The following is an 18124-nucleotide window of genomic DNA, read 5'->3' as shown; positions in this document are numbered from 1 at the left end:
AGTTAAGAAGGGAGGGGAGAGTATGGAGGGAGTAAAGAGGGGAGGGGGGAGTATGGAGGGAGTTAAGAGAGGAGGGGGGAGTATGGGAGGGGGTTAAGAGGGGAGGGGGAGTATGGAGGGAGTTAAGAGGGGAGGGGGAGTATGGAGGGAGTTAAGAGGGAAGGGGGAGTATCGGAGTGAGTTAAGAGGGGAGGGGGAGGGGGAGTATGGAGGGAGGTAAGAGGGGAGGGGGGAGTATGGAGGGAGTTAAGAGGGGAGGGGGAGTATGGAGGGAGTTAAGAGGGGAGGGGGAGTATGGAGGAAGTTAAGAGAGGAGGGGGGAGTATGGGAGGGAGTTAAGAAGGGAGGGGAGGAGTATGGAGGGAGTAAAGAGGGCAGGGGTGAATGGGAGGGAGTTAAGAGAGGAGGGGGGAGTATCGGAGGGAGTTAAGAGGGGAGGGGGGAGTATGGAGGGAGTTAAGAGAGGAGGGGGGAGTATGGGAGGGAGTTAAGAGGGGAGGGGGGAGTATGGAGGGAGTTAAGAGAGAAGGGGGGAGTATGGGAGGGAGTTAAGAGAGAAGGGGGGAGTATGGAGGGAGTTAAGAGAGAAGGGGGGAGTATGGGAGGGAGTTAAGAGAGAAGGGGGGAGTATGGAGGGAGTTAAGAGAGAAGGGGGGAGTATGGGAGGGAGTTAAGAGGGGAGGGGGAGTATGGGAGGGAGTTAAGAGGGGAGGGGGGAGTATGGGAGGGAGTTAAAGAGGGGAGTAGGGAGGGAGTTAAGAGGGGAGGGGGGAGTATGGGAGGGAGTTAAGAGGGGAGGGGGGAGTATGGGAGGGAGTGAAGAGGGGAGGGGGAGTATGGGAGGGAGTTAAGAGAGGAGGGGGAGTATGGGAGGGAGTTAAGAGGGGAGGGGGAGTTTGGGAGGGAGTTAAGAGGGGGAATATGGAGGGAGTTAAGAGGGGAGGGGGAGTATGGGAGGGAGTTAAGAGAGGAGGGGGCGTATGGAGGGAGTTAAGAGGGGAGGGGGAGTATGGGAGGGAGTTAAGAGAGAAGGGGGGAGTATGGGAGGGAGTTAAGAGGGGAGGGGGGAGTATGGGAGGGAGTTAAGAGGGGAGGGGGGGGGGGAGGGAGTTAAGAGGGGAGGGGGAGTATGGGAGGGAGTTAAGAGAGAAGGGGGAGTATGGAGGGAGTTAGGAGGGGAGGGGGGAGTATGGGAGGGAGTTAAAGAGGGGAGTATGGAGGGAGTTAAGAGGGGAGGGGGAGTATGGGAGGGAGTTAAGAGTGAAGGGGGAGTATGGGAGGGAGTTAAGAGGGGAGGGGGGGTCATGGGAGGGAGTTAAGAGGGGAGGGGGAGTATGGGAGGGAGTTAAGAGAGGAGGGGGAGTATGGGAGGGAGTTAAGAGGGGAGGGGGAGTTTGGGGGGAGTTAAGAGGGGGAGTATGGAGGGAGTTAAGAGGGGAGGGGGGAGTATGGGAGGGAGTTAAGAGAGGAGGGGGCGTATGGAGGGAGTTAAGAGGGGAGGGGGGAGTATGGGAGGGAGTTAAGAGAGAAGGGGGAGTATGGGAGGGAGTTAAGAGGGGAGGGGGAGTATGGAGGGAGTTAGGAGGGGAGGGGGAGTATGGGAGGGAGTTAAGAGGGGAGGGGGAGTATGGGAGGGAGTTAAGAGAGAAGGGGGAGTATGGAGGGAGTTAGGAGGGGAGGGGGGAGTATGGGAGGGAGTTAAAGAGGGGAGTATGGAGGGAGTTAAGAGGGAAGGGGGAGTATGGGAGGGAGTTAAGAGGGGAGGGGGGAGTATGGGAGGGAGTTAAGAGGGGAGGGGTGAGTATGGGAGGGAGTTAAGAGAGGAGGGGGAGTATGGGAGGGAGTTAAGAGGGGAGGGGGAGTTTGGGAGGGAGTTAAGAGGGGGAGTATGGAGGGAGTTAAGAGGGGAGGGGGAGTATGGGAGGGAGTTAAGAGAGGAGGGGGCGTATGGAGGGAGTTAAGAGGGGAGGGGGAGTATGGGAGGGAGTTAAGAGAGAAGGGGGCGTATGGAGGGAGTTAAGAGGGGAGGGGGAGTATGGGAGGGAGTTAAGAGGGGAGGGGGGAGTATGGGAGGGAGTTAAGAGGGGAGGGGGCGTATGGAGGGAGTTAAGAGGGGAGGGGGAGTATGGGAGGGAGTTAAGAGGGGAGGGGGGAGTTTGGGAGGGAGTTAAGAGGGGGAGTATGGAGGGAGTTAAGAGGGGAGGGGGGAGTATGGGAGGGAGTTAAGAGAGGAGGGGGGCGTATGGAGGGAGTTAAGAGGGGAGGGGGAGTATGGGAGGGAGTTAAGAGAGAAGTGGGGGAGTATGGAGGGAGTTAGGAGGGGAGGGGGGAGTATGGGAGGGAGAGGAAGTTTTTTGCCTATGTAACGGCTTTACACAAGCTACAGCCAATAATCCATTTAATTAAGCAGTTCTAATAAACTAACCACTGTGTTCCATGACATATGCCAGAAACCTTGTTTCATGTCATCCTTGTCCATAAACAAGATTTGAGTCAGAATAAGTTCAGTCTTTGAATCGGTCTGCAACGGCTTGCCATCACATATCCAGAGGGACAGCACCAACAGTCAGCATTCCCAGCTTCATCATCTCTTCTTCGATATAAAGAGGAGCATCTCAAATGATCAGAGTCCTCATCACAAAGTTTAGGTAAAATAGACATGCCCCATAGGCCTACTAGCATAAATAATATCAAGGCAGTAAGTACAATGTAAACTTTTCCTTTCTAATACATTCAGTAGATGTATTGTCAATATTGTCCTACCTGAGCCACCTGTGTGTTGTTGATTATCCTGAGTTCTTGCTGATTGCAGTAGTGAGTTCTACTGAAGTTAAGTGAAGCCTTGGTACCCCAACGTTTGTTTTATCGTCTCCCCTGACCAATCCCTGAGACTCCCTGGCCACCCCTTGGCAGGTGACCTCTCAGCCCCTCACTGCCATCCTGACGTGACGCCGTACCTGCCACAACAGTCTATTCTCCTTCTCCATCCTGGACTGAAAAACGGCAGTCATCAGTGGGGACATTGACTGTTTTACTCCAGTGACTCAGAACTATAGTAAGTGGGACCTCTGTGGATTAGTTCGTCCACAGTTTTGACCCCCCTGTGGCACTAGCTTGACTGCCTGACGGGCTAGTTTGGGACAGGCCAAGATCACATAGAAAAATTGGCTGAGTAAGATAGTCAGGTTTTGAGGGGAAATCATTGGGGCAGCAATAGCAAGAGCTGTCATCTCTCTATCTAGTCAGAGCCCCCAGAAAGAAAACACCTTGAATTCTAGCCCCTAGCTTCCAACTGGCAGCAAGTAGAGACAACGAAAAGCCAGAAATTGCTTTATTCCGAATGCAATAATGCAATTAAATCAGATGTTGGACTAATCGCACATTAACCTGTACATGTAGTATAATCAACATTTGTATGAAATTGTACTCATCCAGCCTACTGACATGTAATCATCCTTTGCTATTCTGTTGATTTTACATATGTATTTTTCATCTGTATGTATTGTGATTAGTGAAAAATGAATTGCCTCATTGAGGACATTAAAGTTTTCTGAATTTGAATCTGAATTTCCTGCCTGGACAGTATCTGAGGTAAGATTGCCTTATCAACTGCGATTTGAGGTAAAATACCATATGCGTTTTTATTGCCACATTCTAGTCTACTGAATAGGATGATACTCTTTATGGGTGTGAAGTGAGTACCAGATAGACAGAATGACATTATTCATGATATTACCCATATAACAGTGCATGTCAAATCTGAATTTACAGCACTAAAATGATGCAGTGTTAATACATTGCAGAACATTTAGTAGGCATGTAAATAAGTTGGCAGTGGGTTACTACAACAAAATGTGGCTAAAGTACAGGCAGGCAGTGGACGATACTGTAGAGGGAAAAGGAGACAAAATCAAATGTTGTTTGTTTTCTTCATTTTTTTCTTTTTTTATTATTTTACAGCAGAAAGAATATAAAGCATTCAGAAAACATCTTCCATATTTTAAGGGCATTTCAAAACGTTTTGCATGGCTTCAGCAGCTGAAATCTCTTATTATTTTTTTTTTTACATATCCATCGAGTCAGTGACACTTGTACATGCACAATTACAAAAACAAAACTAACAAACAAGAAAGAAGGGGAAGAAAAAGTAGGAGAAAGCAATACACATTAGGAGAACGGGAAAAAGGAGTGGTTGAAATAATAGGGGAAGGAGAGAAAGAGAGGGTCACAACAGGGAAAGACCGAGAGGAAGACAGTTATAGAGGAGAGGAAAATGTATCTAACACTAGTTCACATGCAAAGTGTCGAGGACCCACGACTTTGTTTAAAAGAAGGGCCATTTTTTTTCTTCTTGGTTTGGAATTGATGAAAACGTGCAGTTCGGTAAAGGGTGCCATATAATTGCTGTCCATAAACTACTGAATGCTTGTCTTGCAATACTGGCATTTGCATAAGAGTACGTCAACTAAATGTGTCCAATCTTTTTCTATCTTCACTAGGTCTATAGGTCTCCACAAAATAATGCTTATTGCTCTGTGTCCACAAGTGGAAAACGTTGTGAGATGGTTTCTGCTCTGTGGTCCTGATGTGCCTACCTTTCAGTAGTTTGGGTGCATTGACAAAGGTAGAGGAGGAAAGCTAGTCCCTCGGGTCAATTAGCAGAGTGTAATGAAGGTAATCATATCCATATGAAGTGCCTGTTTCTATAGCTAACCTGTCATACCACCCAGAAAATGGCTGTCAGCCATTCCTGAAGGGCTTTTTTCTGAAACATCTGTCCCTTTAATATCTGGTCATCTTCAACTGCCTCAAAGTCTCAGGAAGACCCCACTCAAATGTTTCACCATGTCATCACCCATAACTGAGATGAAATGTAGAACTGAGAATAACTCGATAGACTATTTGAAGCTGTGTGTGATACTATTACATAGCAAGTCCTTGTTTTACTGAGAAACATCAAGTCAGAGGAGGTCAAAGGTTGAAATGTTACTATACTCATTAGCATAGTCTTTAAAAGAAAGTGAAGCATTTCCAATAGACTTCAAGCCATAGTGCCCCATAATGCAAACTCCTTTCTGTCTGAGCTGTAGCCAAGTGATCAACTTGTCTCAATTATAATTAGCTACACTACAATGTTTTGTATCCCCTATTTCTGATTTAGTGTCCTTACATCTCTCCTCAGTTCAGCTTACTTATCTGAGAGGAAATGGATAACAGTAATGTATCCAGGATCATAGTAATCCTTTGCCTGTCTTGACCAGAAAGTTCTGTTGAGGGGTGTTGCATCTTCCTATCCTACTTCAATACAGTATGTCCTCTCTCTCTGCAGTGAATCACCAATCAGTGTCCTGCTCCACTTCCTCCTCCCCATTTTGGCACCCTGAGTAAAAGACGGAAGGGAGGTGAGCCGTTCCCTAGGACTAGGAGCAGGCGAGGAAAATAACACAATGATGAGCTCCATCTGCTGAACTGTGTACAAGTGAGACTGACTGTGCCTTGACATATCTATCTGCATATCTGGATATGTCCAGTGCAGTGTACTGTTGCCTGTGTGTGTGTGTGTGTGTGTGTGTGTGTGTGTGTGTGTGTTGTCTAGTATAATACTTGCAGTATACTGCCAAAAGAGTGTCCGAACTGTTCAGGTATTTGAAGTTGAGAGCACACCATCTCTATATCCAAATGAATGAAAAATAAAATGTGTTAAAAAAAGTTTCAACTTGCTTCTAGAAAAACTTGCCCTCATGCTACCCCTGGAAATATGGTCAGTAAATACTGCAGATTGATCATAGTTTGTATTTTAAGGGTTCTCCTCTTCCCTCCAATCACATGCCCTCCGTCTTTCAGAGTTCTGTGACACGTCAAACCAACGTTCTTCGTTTTACAGAACAGCAAGTCTTTAAAAGTCTAACTACCGATTCTAGAAAAATAAGCATGCTTTGGGTGCAGTTCAGTCACCCAGTTAACTATGTTACCCATGCAAGCATAATAAAACCTTCTCATATGGCCACAGCAGTGTATTGGCTGGCATTCTTACCACTACCAGAATGATGAATGCAAGGCAATAAAACCACAGAAGTTATGGAATCTAATTCTCATGGTTTCAACAGGCAGTTCCAATAGAAAATGAATGTTGACAAGATGGAATGCGCTCCGTGGGTTAAGGGAACACTGTCACTGGAATGATTTGGGTGATGGTTTTGGATTGATATATTGTATGTACTTGATATACGGTGGTCCTAAAGAATTATGGATCAGTTGCTATTGGTATCTCCAAAGCCATGTTTTCCTCCTTTAGGTACCTTGCATGCTTCCTGACATTGGCTTTGTGCGATCAATCAGGATATGATTAGGCACTTTCTACATAAACACTCTGAAAATAGGTTTACATATCAAGTCTCTGTGAAATAAACACACACATACAGAGAAATAAACCCAGAAGTACATAAAAACAAAAACATCAGAACAGCCAACAGTGTCTTGAGATGCATTTCAGCATTTAAAACAACAAAATGTAATTGTCCAATGGCATGTTCTTATAGGAATATAATATATTTCAGCAGAACTGCAAGAACCAGCAGACACGTATGGCCTAGGATTGAATACCATTGGATAGTCTCTATCATGCATTCACAGATACAGTATAATCAACTGGTATCAATGGGTCTGTTCCCACTTCCCACATTTCATTTCATCATCTTTCAAACACTGCCCTCACATACCCCATTATGAACCAGACACATACATTGTATTCTTCCTCAGAAGTTGCTATAATAGTAGTGGTGCATCTTGTTACGCTTACAGATCACTCCTTTTGGCTCATTGATTTAGCTGCAACGATCCATAATGGTTCATATGTTTCACCATAAACTCCATCCGTTTCTTTTTGTTGTTGTTGTTGCACTTTCGATTGTTTAAAGTGTTGCTTCTGCAGGCAAATGACTCGTTTACTTTTACAAAGAATGCCAGCGATGCTACACATCATTCACTGTTGGCCACATTACATGTTGACTCTGGTCTGTCCAGACCCTGACAGGCCTGGGTAAAGTTAAGCTTCCAGCCCAAACGTAAAAACAAAATGTCTTGTGTCAGCAGTTTGACAAGTTGATATCGTCTATTTCATCCCCCGTGAGTTGTCCTATGAAACACATGTTCAATCAACCTCAACTCTAAACAACAACAACAAGAAACAGGGCTGAGATTCCCACAGACACGGTTGCCATTTACAATCTTTATATGAACACAATCCATATGAACATGCTAAGAGATTGACACCACCACCCTTCTCTCATACGGTTCAAATAAAGCACACCTTTCTTTTGCATTTGAAATGTTACTGACAAAGTGATCCCTGTGTATTTGGTGATGATGGCAACAAACAAAACATCTTGGGTTGTTCTGACGTGTGATAACGGATGAGAAACAGGAGACTTAAAAGTTGCTGTAGAAATATTTCTCCCTCTGCAAAGTGTACCTCTATCTGTGATTCGCTGCCAGTCGTGATGGGACCTTGTGGTCTTCAATGTTAGTGTCTATTTCATTGTATGATTATCTGTTCTGATAAGATTAACTTAATTCTCTTGTTAAGCAATATAGCATTCACATTACTTGGCACCATTGGCAAAAGATTCTTGGTAGCCCAAAACAAAAATGTAAACATAACCATACATGTCTTAAGATCATTTTGCAGATTTCTCCTATCTCTAAATACATTATATATATTTTTTAAAACTTTTTAGTATTCGCAATAATGTCATGCTTTAGCAAAATGTTCTTCTCAAGAACAATCAAAATAAAATAAAATACTCTTATAGTGAAATAGTTAGAATCATTTTACAGAGCATAGCCACTACTGCTTTTGTTTAGTGTTTTGTTTTTTAACCTTTGTTCATGTTTTTCATGCACATAGCTCATTTTTATCCCAGGTATTTACACTATATACAATCAATACAACCATACTTCTTAGGCATTCAAACAAAACTATACAAATATTCTGTTTTTGTCTCGTACCTGTTTTTGACCCCTTTTTAATGAATAAAATAATATATTTCTAAAATACAATCCCCTTTGGGTAAATGTTTTTCCCTACGTACCTTCAGCCTTCTTTATATACAGAAACCGCTCAATTGTCAAAAATATGGATTTGTCTAACCCCTATTTTGGGACTAGCTTAGGGACCCCTCGAAGAATCTCTAAGACGTCAAGGCAATGTATGTGATCTTCCCCTCAAAAGCCCTCACAGGCCCTGAAGTTCATTTAAAATGTATGTGATCTTCCCCTCAAAAGCCCTCACAGGCCCTGAAGTTCATTTAAAATGAACAACAATAACCTTCATGACTGTAATCATTACAACACAAAAGAGGCAAGTTTTCTTTCTTTTTAGAATACCGAGGAAACAAATAAGGCAAATGAAAAAGAAAACAAGAGGACAATGTTGGTGTCATTCAGTAACTAGAGGGTATGAATGACTCTTGGGGAAGTAGGTGGGTACATGGGAGACTCTGTTGCATTTTAACATGAAGACAAACGCAAAACATTGAAAAACAGAGGTTACAGACCTAATTCCAAGCACGCAGACGAAGACTTTCACCCATAGGCATGCACATTTGATAAAATCGACAACACATCATTTTTTAGGAGACAAGTCAGTTATACCGGTAATGGGTATAAGCACGGAACAGATTCAAGCAAAGAGGAATTAAACATATATTAAAAATAAAAAAAACACACCTCATTGAATCCCTTTATCTCTTGCCTCACAGTGCCCCCTAAACGTAGATAACAAAATAAGCCATTATTTTAATAAGCCCCGCCCATTCCATCTCAAACCCCTCCTACATTCAGATGCAGCCCCACCCCTTCGGCCTGACTGGCGGAGTAGAGCACAGCGTAACAGAAGGACGCTTGATCTATTTCCAGTTACTCTACTGAATGTATTCACCGACTGTTGATAGGGAGAGTAAGTTTGCAAATGGATCAATATATTACCGAGAATGTTTGGTTCATTAGATGACATGTTTTCTCCTTCAAATGGATGAATCAGTTCACTTTTTTTTTTAAATGATGAAAAACAATTAGAGCCAAGTCCCAATGTGTTTCTGTAATGTTTCCTTATGTTCTGGTTGGCGTCTGTCCTCCATCCTAGCTGTCCTCCATCCTAGCTGTCCTCCATCTTATCCTTTTGGTTTGATCCACTGGTGGCAGGGACCTTTTCCACATGTCCAACATTCCTCTTCCTTTACCATCTAAAAACCTAGACTCCGATACTCCCAAAAAGACAAAGCAATCCATGAAAAAGTGCAAAAAATGTCATGAAGCTAATGTTCTGCCCCCCACAGCTTCTTCTCCTTTAGTTTAGAATTCTACAGAAGAAGTTGCCACTCTCCAACATACACAACGATAGATAAACGTGAAAAATGCTGTTGTTGTTGTACATGTAATCGAAGTGGAATCAGTCACGCTGTCATAGTTGTAATAATAATCGCAGTGTTTTCACTGAACTGTTTATTTTCTTCTCTTGTAAAATGTCTTGGGTACAAAGGGGGGAAAGAAAAGGAGGAGAGTGATGTCACATTGTGAGGGGGCTCTTCTGAGGGTTCTCATGTTCCTTGGCCCTTTTCGATTTGTTCACTCTGAAACACAGACGGAGAGACAGATGTCATTTAAACAGGGGTCTATGATCACAGTCACAGATAAGCTCTCACTGGATGGTGATGTACTCTAATGTCTCAAACCATTCCCCTCCCTAGAGGACACCGTTCCCCTCCATAGAGGACACCATTCCCCTCCATAGAGGACACCATTCCCCTCCCTAGAGGACACCATTCCCCTCCCTAAAGGACACCATTCCCCTCCCTAGAGGACACCATTCCCCTCCCTAGAAGACACCATTCCCCTCCCTAGAGGACACCATTCCCCTCCCTAGAGGACACCATTCCCCTCCCTAGAGGACACCATTCCCCTCCCTAGAGGACACCATTCCCCTCTCTAGAAGACACCATTCCCCTCCATAGAGGACACCATTCCCCTCCATAGAGGATACCATTCCCCTACATAGAGGACACCATTCCCCTCCCTAGAGGACACCATTCCCCTCCATAGAGGATGCCATTCCCCTCCCTAGAGGACACCATTCCCCTCCCTAGAGGACACCATTCCCCTCCATAGAGGACACCATTCCCCTCCATAGAAGACACCATTCCCCTCCCTAGAGGACACCAGTCCCCTCCATAGAGGACACCATTCCCCTCCCTAGAGGACACCATTCCCCTCCCTAGAGGACACCAGTCCCCTCCATAGAGGACACCATTCCCCTCCATAGAGGACACCATTCCCCTCCCTAGAAGACACCATTCCCCTCCATAGAGGACACCATTCCCATCCATAGAGGATACCATTCCCCTCCATAGAGGACACCATTCCCCTCCCTAGAGGACACCATTCCCCTCCCTAGAGGACACCAGTCCCCTCCATAGAGGACACCATTCCCCTCCATAGAGGACACCATTCCCCTCCATAGAGGACACCATTCCCCTCCCTAGAGGACACCAGTCCCCTCCATAGAGGACACCATTCCCCTCCATAGAGGACACTATTCCCCTCCATAGAGGACACCATTCCCCTCCATAGAGGACACCATTCCCCTCCATAGAGGACACAATTCCCCTCCATAGAGGACACCATTCCCCTCCCTAGAGGACACCATTCCCCTCCATAGAGGACACCATTCCCCTCCCTAGAGGACACAATTCCCCTCCATAGAGGACACCATTCCCCTCCCTAGAGGACACCATTCCCCTCCCTAGAGGTACCCATTTCCCTCCATAGAGGACACCATTCCCCTCCCTAGAGGACACCAGTCCCCTCCATAGAGGACACCATTCCCCTTCATAGAGGACACCATTCCCCTCCATAGAGGACACCATTCCCCTCCCTAAAGGACACCATTCCCCTCCATAGAGGACACTATCCCCCTCCATAGAGGACACCATTCCCCTCCATAGAGGACACCATTCCCCTCCCTAGAGGACACCATTCCCCTCCCTAGAGGACACCATTCCCCTCCCTAGAGGACACCATTCCCCTCCATAGAGGACACCATTCCCCTCCCTAGAGGACACCATTCTCCTCCCTAGAGGACACCATTCCCCTCCCTAGAAGACACCATTCCCGTCCCTAGAGGACACCATTCCCCTCCAAAGAGGACACCATTTCCCTCCATAGAGGACACCATTCCCCTCCATAGAGGACACCATTCCCCTCCCTAGAGGACACCATTCCCCTCCATAGAGGACACCATTCCCCTCCCTAGAGGACACCATTCCCTCAAGAGAGGACAAGAGACATGGAGATCGACACAGCCCTCGTCAACGGGAGCTGGTGCTGGTCTGGAAAGAAAACACTGATTAACTATCAACATTAATAAAGACTTATTTGGATTAGATATCATTCAGTCTAAATGATTCTGTTGAATCGCTAAGTCTTACAGCTCACTGAACCCATTCCTTCAATACAGGTCAACATTGAAACTTGAAAAAGATTCTTAAAGCAGTTTGATTTACTTTTAGACTCTTGAGAATATAATGTGATTGAAATAAGGTGTCTTGATAATGTAACTCTCTCCAAAACAAATCTCAAGAGAGGAAACAGTCCCTTGACAATTCCACCAAATATTTGTTGGGCTGAAAGAGACCATCAAGGCAGGCAGAGGTTAACAAATTGGTTTGTATTTGGAACATTGCTATGCACCAAATAAATGACTTTTATCATTCCAGAATTGTGTTTAAATGAGTTTAATCAGAGGACTGTATTGTTGTGTCTATCACTAAATAATGAACTACTAACACAATTGAAAACGTAACGCATTCAATTTGGAAACAGTCCCTTGACATGTAATAGATATTTTTTAGACAAAAATATCCTATCCAAACTTGTATTGTGTTTGTATTGCATTATGTCCACTGGGAAGTGACATTACCTTGGCATTCCACTTGTGAACCATGTCCAATCTGAGCCAGAGCCAAACTGAACCATGTCCAATCTGAGCCAGAGCCAAACTGAACCATGTCCAATCTGAGCCAGAGCCAAACTGAACCATGTCCAATCTGAGCCAGAGCCAAACTGAACCATGTCCAATCTGAGCCAGAGCCAAACTGAACCATGTCCAATCTGAGCCAGAGCCAAACTGAACCATGTCCAATCTGAGCCAGAGCCAAACTGAACCATGTCCAATCTGAGCCAGAGCCAAACTGAACCATGTCCAAACTGAGCCAGAGCCAAACTGAACCATGTCCAATCTGAGCCAGAGCCAAACTGAACCATGTCCAATCTGAGCCAGAGCCAAACTGAACCATGCCAATCTGAGCCAGAGCCAAACTGAACCATGTCCAAACTGAGCCAGAGCCAAACTGAACCATGTCCAATCTGAGCCAGAGCCAAACTGAACCATGTCCAATCTGAGCCAGAGCCAAACTGAACCATGTCCAATCTGAGCCAGAGCCAAACTGAACCATGTCCAATCTGAGCCAGAGCCAAACTGAACCATGTCCAATCTGAGCCAGAGCCAAACTGATGGCTCAGTAAACACCACACCTAATCAGTGTGTACAATGGACTCAGTAGATCTCACTGTATAGTAAGTCATTAGCCAATTACTGTGTTATATCATAATCAATATACCTATTGGCCCTTGGTGCTTGTACTGCTGACCACAGGAACACTGGGACTGGTGTATTTGCTCTGCCTGGCTGTACCTTCCATACTGCTTCTGAGAAAAGTCTTCTCATATGCATTTAGGATGAGTGGATAATGAGTGGATAGAACCAAGGTAATGTCCATTTTTTACCACCGAGGACCAGTTTGCAAACAAGTGTTTTAATTTGTACTTTTAAGTGCTGTCCTCTGGGAATACATTGTACATCTTGTTGTATATGTTTTTTACCCAAATAAATTAAATTCAGAATGCGTTACATTTCACATGGGTTTACACGTGTATCAACCCGAAAGTCTTTAACTCTACAGAGCTCAGCGGTGAGCCCCCACCCACACTGCTATTTATGTAGGTTTAGTGATTCTCAGTGTGCTACTTCCTCTTCCCCTGGGGTGTGAATCCATTACTGGTACCACTCCTGCTGTTCTAACTCCCTGGAGGTGCATGGCAGGGACTCCCCATTGTTTGCTTGGTACTGCTAGTCTGACCTATTTGTGCTATCACAGCACTGTAACCCAGATCTTAACAAACATGCATGCTATCGCATCTTTATAGTACTGTAGCTACCTCACCTGCTCTCAAAGCACAGTAACCCATACCGTACAGTAAGGATGTCTCAGATACAGAGGAAGTTAAGTTATCGGGGGTATGGCCTTATCAACCTAGCAATTTGTCATATAGAGATTGTGCTGATATATTACAATGAATTGATTCATACAATGAATTGATTATCACAATGAGTTGATTCATACATTCAAAATCCCCCCTTGTCTAAGAAGGTGAACTACAGTGTTTGTGAGTCATAAAGATGATGACGCTGATGATAACCGTCACATACTGTCGGTATTTTTGTCAATATGCCCGAAGATTTTCCGGGGGAGTAGTGGGACAGACAAACCGTTTCCACCCATTAAGAATTTCTTCAATATTTTCAGTGATGACGCAAGTGTCATTGAACCAGGCCTGAAACAGTGACAGATATCAATACGATGCCGAAGGGAGCTCGTACAAGACAGTTCTGACCGTTTGAGTGAACAAAACCAAAGGGGATCAAGCCCTCCCTCAACTCTGTCATGTGGGGCGCAACAGGACAGACAGTAAGACAGACAGCTGTTTGGGAGAGAACATCCGGTCCATAGCATGCCTGGGGGTACATGTTAAAGAGCAAGGCCCATAGAGTCATGCAACATAGAGAAAACAACCTTCCGTTCTGTAAATAGGCATTTTCACAACCACATGAATAAAACAGAAGAACAATTCAACTCCTTTCCAGAGAAGAGAAAGAGGTGCCTGTTAAGTGTTGCGGTGACATAGTCATTCATAAGCGGTGGTTAGTTGGTTTAATAAGAGTAAAGTTACGCCTGCTCTGACTCTGAGCTTCTCAGTCAGTCCACCTGTGGCTCCAGTAGGCAGCCATCATGCAAGCAGGCATCAAGCAACAGTGATGGACAAGATACAGGGAGGGGGAGAGAGAGAGAGAGAGAGAGAGAGAGAGAGAGAGAGAGAGAGAGAGAGAGAGAGAGAGAGAGAGAGAGAGAGAGAGGAGAGGGAGAGATGGATGGAAAGAAAGTGAGAGAGAGTGAGAGAGAGACAGAGAGGAGGTCAAGGACTCAGGATATATAACTGTATTATTAGAGAGAGAGAGGCAGAGACATACAGTGTAGACAAGGAGGAGAGAAAGAGAAGGACGAACTGAGTTGCTGAGGCTGCACTCACCCGCTTGAACAGTCTATGGTCCATCAAGGGGCTTCGCATAAAAAGCAAAACAATACCAGACAGCTATTAGCACACAGTAGGCACTGTGAGGGAAGGAATTGGGGTGAGGAGAAGAGAGGTGGGGGCCAAATACAGTGGAGGGGAAGAGGGGGGTGTCTGAAGTGTTGTATATAACCCACCTAGACCTTTTATCAACCCCAAAATAAATCAAATAGACAAATGAAAACAGAGAACTATCCCTGTCATCTGTGCAGACTCCTTCTCGCCATCTAACGTGTAGTAAACCATTCAAATATCTTGCAAATCCCTACACTGAAAGAAGGTATGTATTTGGTAGTGTGTGTGTGTGTGAACATAACAAACACATTTGGAAACCCATAGGAGTTAGTGTTGTGGGCGGGGCTTACCTGTGGCGGCAGCGGCGTAGAAACCTCATGATCTTCCTGGCAGCCTGATCCTGCCTCTTGGAGAGCAGACTACTTCTACAACACACAAGACAAGAGGGAACACTGGCTTTTGAGAGGGTTCACAATGTTAAAAGATACTGTGTCTGTTTGAAGCTAGTGTAGTTTCACAATGCTTGTGCTCTTTTTCAACCACGCTTTTAACCTTGACTTCAGGAGATTCTGTTATAGCATGGATACTATCCTCTCCGGGGAAACTCAAGAGCCTTGGTGCCTTCATCAATGTAAAAGATATTTACAGAAGTCGTATGTTCAAAATCTCAACCAATTACGCATGAACACAGAAGGCCACTACGATCCTAGGGACTGCAAATGGGACTGCGGTCGTTCGTTATAAATTGATTTCCCCAAGTGAAGTCTGCAAGGTTAAAGTGGCAGTCAGCAGTTGCCTTCTCCCCAACCCCGTTCCATAAAAAAGCTGAGGGATGGGGCTGGAGAAATGTATCACTCTCAAATTCATAGATGGAGCTACGGGTCTGACCAAACCCTTAGTATCAAAATATTACTTTTGAGGGTATATAGAGTTTGTTAAAATGTATTTTGTTTACAGACATTGGCATAAAATAAGCTTATATTTTGGGTTCTGATGGGGTACGGCAGTTGAACTAAGCTCATGAGGCATTTATAAGTTATATTCTTTAAGAACCATAGGTACATATAATTCATTTATAAGTTATATTCTTTAAGAACCATGGGTACATATCATTCATTTAGAAGTCCCAAAATAGATGTAACAACTGCAGACTGCCGCTATCCTGTAATGAGGCCCGCCTCCTGTATGTGTGTATTACTGTGTGTGTATCTGAGTGTGTGTCAATGCGATTAGCTACTTGAGTTTATGCTGCTGTATGTTCGTGTGTGTGTTATTTAATCAATAAGGCATGAGGGGGGTTTGTGGTATATGGCCAATATACCATGGCCAAGGGCTGTTCTTAAGCACGATGCAACGCGGAGTGCCTGGATACAGCTATTAGCCGTGGGATATTGGCCATATACCACAAACCCCTGAGTTGCCTTAATGCTATTATCAACTGTTTCCCAACATAATGAGATTATAATTAGATTATAATTAAAATAAATGTTTTGTCATACCCGTGGCTGTCAACCAATAAGCATTCAGGGCTCGAACCACCCAGTTTATAATGTGTATTTAACTACCTGAGTTTGTGTTGCTGTGTTTCAGTGTGAGTGTGCTACTGTGTGTGTGTGTGTGTGTGTTGCTGTGTTTCAGTGTGAGTGTGCTACTGTGTGTGTGTGTTGTTGTGTTTCAGTGTGAGTGTGCTACTGTGTGTGTGTGTGTTGTTGTGTTTCAGTGTGAGTGTGCTACTGCGTGTGTGTGTGTGTTGTTGTGTGAGTGTCACGGATCCCCCCAGTACTACTGCTCATTCTGAACTGTACTGAACTGTGTCATTACACACACCTGGTTCCACTGATTGCGTTTGCATAAATGTGCCTTTTGTTTCCCCCATTGGGCTGTCGATTATTGTTCCCATGTCCATTGGCCGTGTGAGTACCTATGCGTTGGTGCAGCTGTTATGCTGCGTGCTTTATAGATTGTGTATTACGGGTATCGTTCCGTGTCGTTCATCAAGGTTTACCCTCTCTCTTTTGTTTGGGTACAGCCCAGTGTTTTGTATACGTGTTTGTTTTGGGTGTATTAAAAACCCCTATTGTGTATTCCTGCGCCTGTCTGCAACATCCTTTATACCAGCGTGACAGTGTGTTTAGCTACCTGTGTGTGTGTGTGTGTGTGTGTGTGTGTGTGTGTGTGTGTGTGTGTGTGTGTGTGTGTGTGTGTGTGTGTGTGTGTGTGTGTGTGTGTGTGTGTGTGTGTGTATACACATACCTGAGTTTATGTTGCACCAGGGCGGCGGCGGCTCCTCTGCGGTGGGGCCTGAGCCTGCCAAACTCCTTGTAGCCGCGGTAGTACTGCTGGATCAGCACGGCCGCCCGCCTGCTCTGCTGGAACTTCCTCTGCTCCTGGTAGCTGCGGAACTTACTCTGGATAAGAATGGCGGCCTGCGTCATCTTCTTATAAAGTGCATACTGCCACCGAGACGACCAGAGAGAGGAGGAGACGGAGGGTCAGGAACAGGAGGTTTGGAAATGATGGCCTCAAATGCACACATCTCTTGTCTGATTCACACTCTATGGCCAAATCAAGTCAAGCCAAACTGGGCTGACCTGGTGACACATTCACTCTAGTTGCTGGAAAAGATAGACTAGCCAGTACGGTTAAGGTTGGCCCTAGAGTGTGAATCAGGCACAATACTATATAACTGGACTTAGGAAAGGTGCTGATGTAGGTTGAGTATCAATATAACCAAGTCAAGTGAACTTAGGTTGCATTGTAAGCAATCTGAGACAGTGAAAATATGTTACCTTCAAGGCTATCCATGTAAGCTTGCAAACAAAGAAAATGTGAGATTGTGAATCACGAAGGCATGAACAAGGTTCAGTCTGCGCCTAGAAAAAGTTAAAGGCTTTCTAAAAATCCCTAATAAATGTACTGCATCTATCCACTGTCTGTAAGATAATGCAATATGTAAAAGCATCCAACTATTGAATCTCCATGTGTGTGCCCAGCCTACCTGTTTGTACTTCTTGTAACAACGCTGAATGACGGCCGCAGCTACTTCCTGTTGATCTCTGAATGGGCGCCCCTGTGAGAGAGTAGGAGAGGTCAGAGGTCAGAAGTCAAAGTATAGGATGTGGTGTAGTCTATTATAGGGCGCCACGGCTCCCTGAGGTCTCTTCCTGGGCCCAGGGCCCTGGTTGTCTGGAGGACAGAGGGAAGACCTGGGGTTGAGGAGGCTGGGGGAGAGGCTCCATCCTGGGCTGGGAGAGAAGAGAGGTAGGTGGTGGTGCCAGCCCAGAGTTCTTCTCCTCCCCAGTGTCAGCTGGCAGAGGGGTAGAACAGATGACAGTGAGCGATAGTGAACAGTTTGAGACGTGGAAACTCATTAAAGCTAGCCATGGGGGGTAGCAAGGTGAGGCGTGGGGGAGCTGGGCAGGGTATGTGGAGCTGGTTAAGGACAGGAAGCAGCGGGCTCCACACACATATCATTTAAAGAGAGAGAGAAGAGAAAGGGAGAGAGAGCTTACAGGGAGCAGGGAAAAAGGAGCAGTGCAGTCTTTCCTTAAAGCAAGGCCATGCTCTGCTCAAAGCAGTCCTTTCCCATGCTGAAACCACAGGGACCACAGAGTTTGAGTGTGTCTTAGTGAGACACGCACAGAGA

At 45.3% G+C, this 18124-nt stretch overlaps 1 protein-coding gene across 8 annotated transcripts in view; it reads right to left on the bottom strand.

Annotated features, from left to right (window-relative positions):
• Positions 1-3902: 3902 nt before the first annotated feature.
• LOC118360314 (calmodulin-binding transcription activator 1-like) overlaps positions 3903-18124 on the bottom strand; it is a 579426-nt gene continuing 565204 nt past the window's right edge. For 3 of the 8 annotated variants that reach the window (XM_052482220.1, XM_052482216.1, XM_052482221.1), the window contains 6 exons: positions 17477-17548; positions 17268-17288; positions 16732-16931; positions 14829-14903; positions 14422-14452; positions 3903-9629 (listed from right to left, as the gene is read on the bottom strand). In XM_052482220.1, the coding sequence (XP_052338180.1) occupies positions 9597-9629; positions 14422-14452; positions 14829-14903; positions 16732-16931; positions 17268-17288; positions 17477-17548 (432 nt within the window). In that variant the 3' untranslated portion in view covers positions 3903-9596. The remainder of the gene's footprint in view (positions 9630-14421; positions 14453-14828; positions 14904-16731; positions 16932-17267; positions 17289-17476; positions 17549-18124) is intronic. The other 5 variants (XM_052482223.1, XM_052482222.1, XM_052482217.1 and 2 more) reach the window with 4 other exon arrangements.

This window comes from Oncorhynchus keta, chromosome 27 (assembly GCF_023373465.1).
Source record: "Oncorhynchus keta strain PuntledgeMale-10-30-2019 chromosome 27, Oket_V2, whole genome shotgun sequence".
Classification (NCBI taxonomy): domain Eukaryota; kingdom Metazoa; phylum Chordata; class Actinopteri; order Salmoniformes; family Salmonidae; genus Oncorhynchus; species Oncorhynchus keta.
Note: the sequence above shows the minus strand (reverse complement) of the source record. Positions and strands in the feature narration are given on the sequence as shown.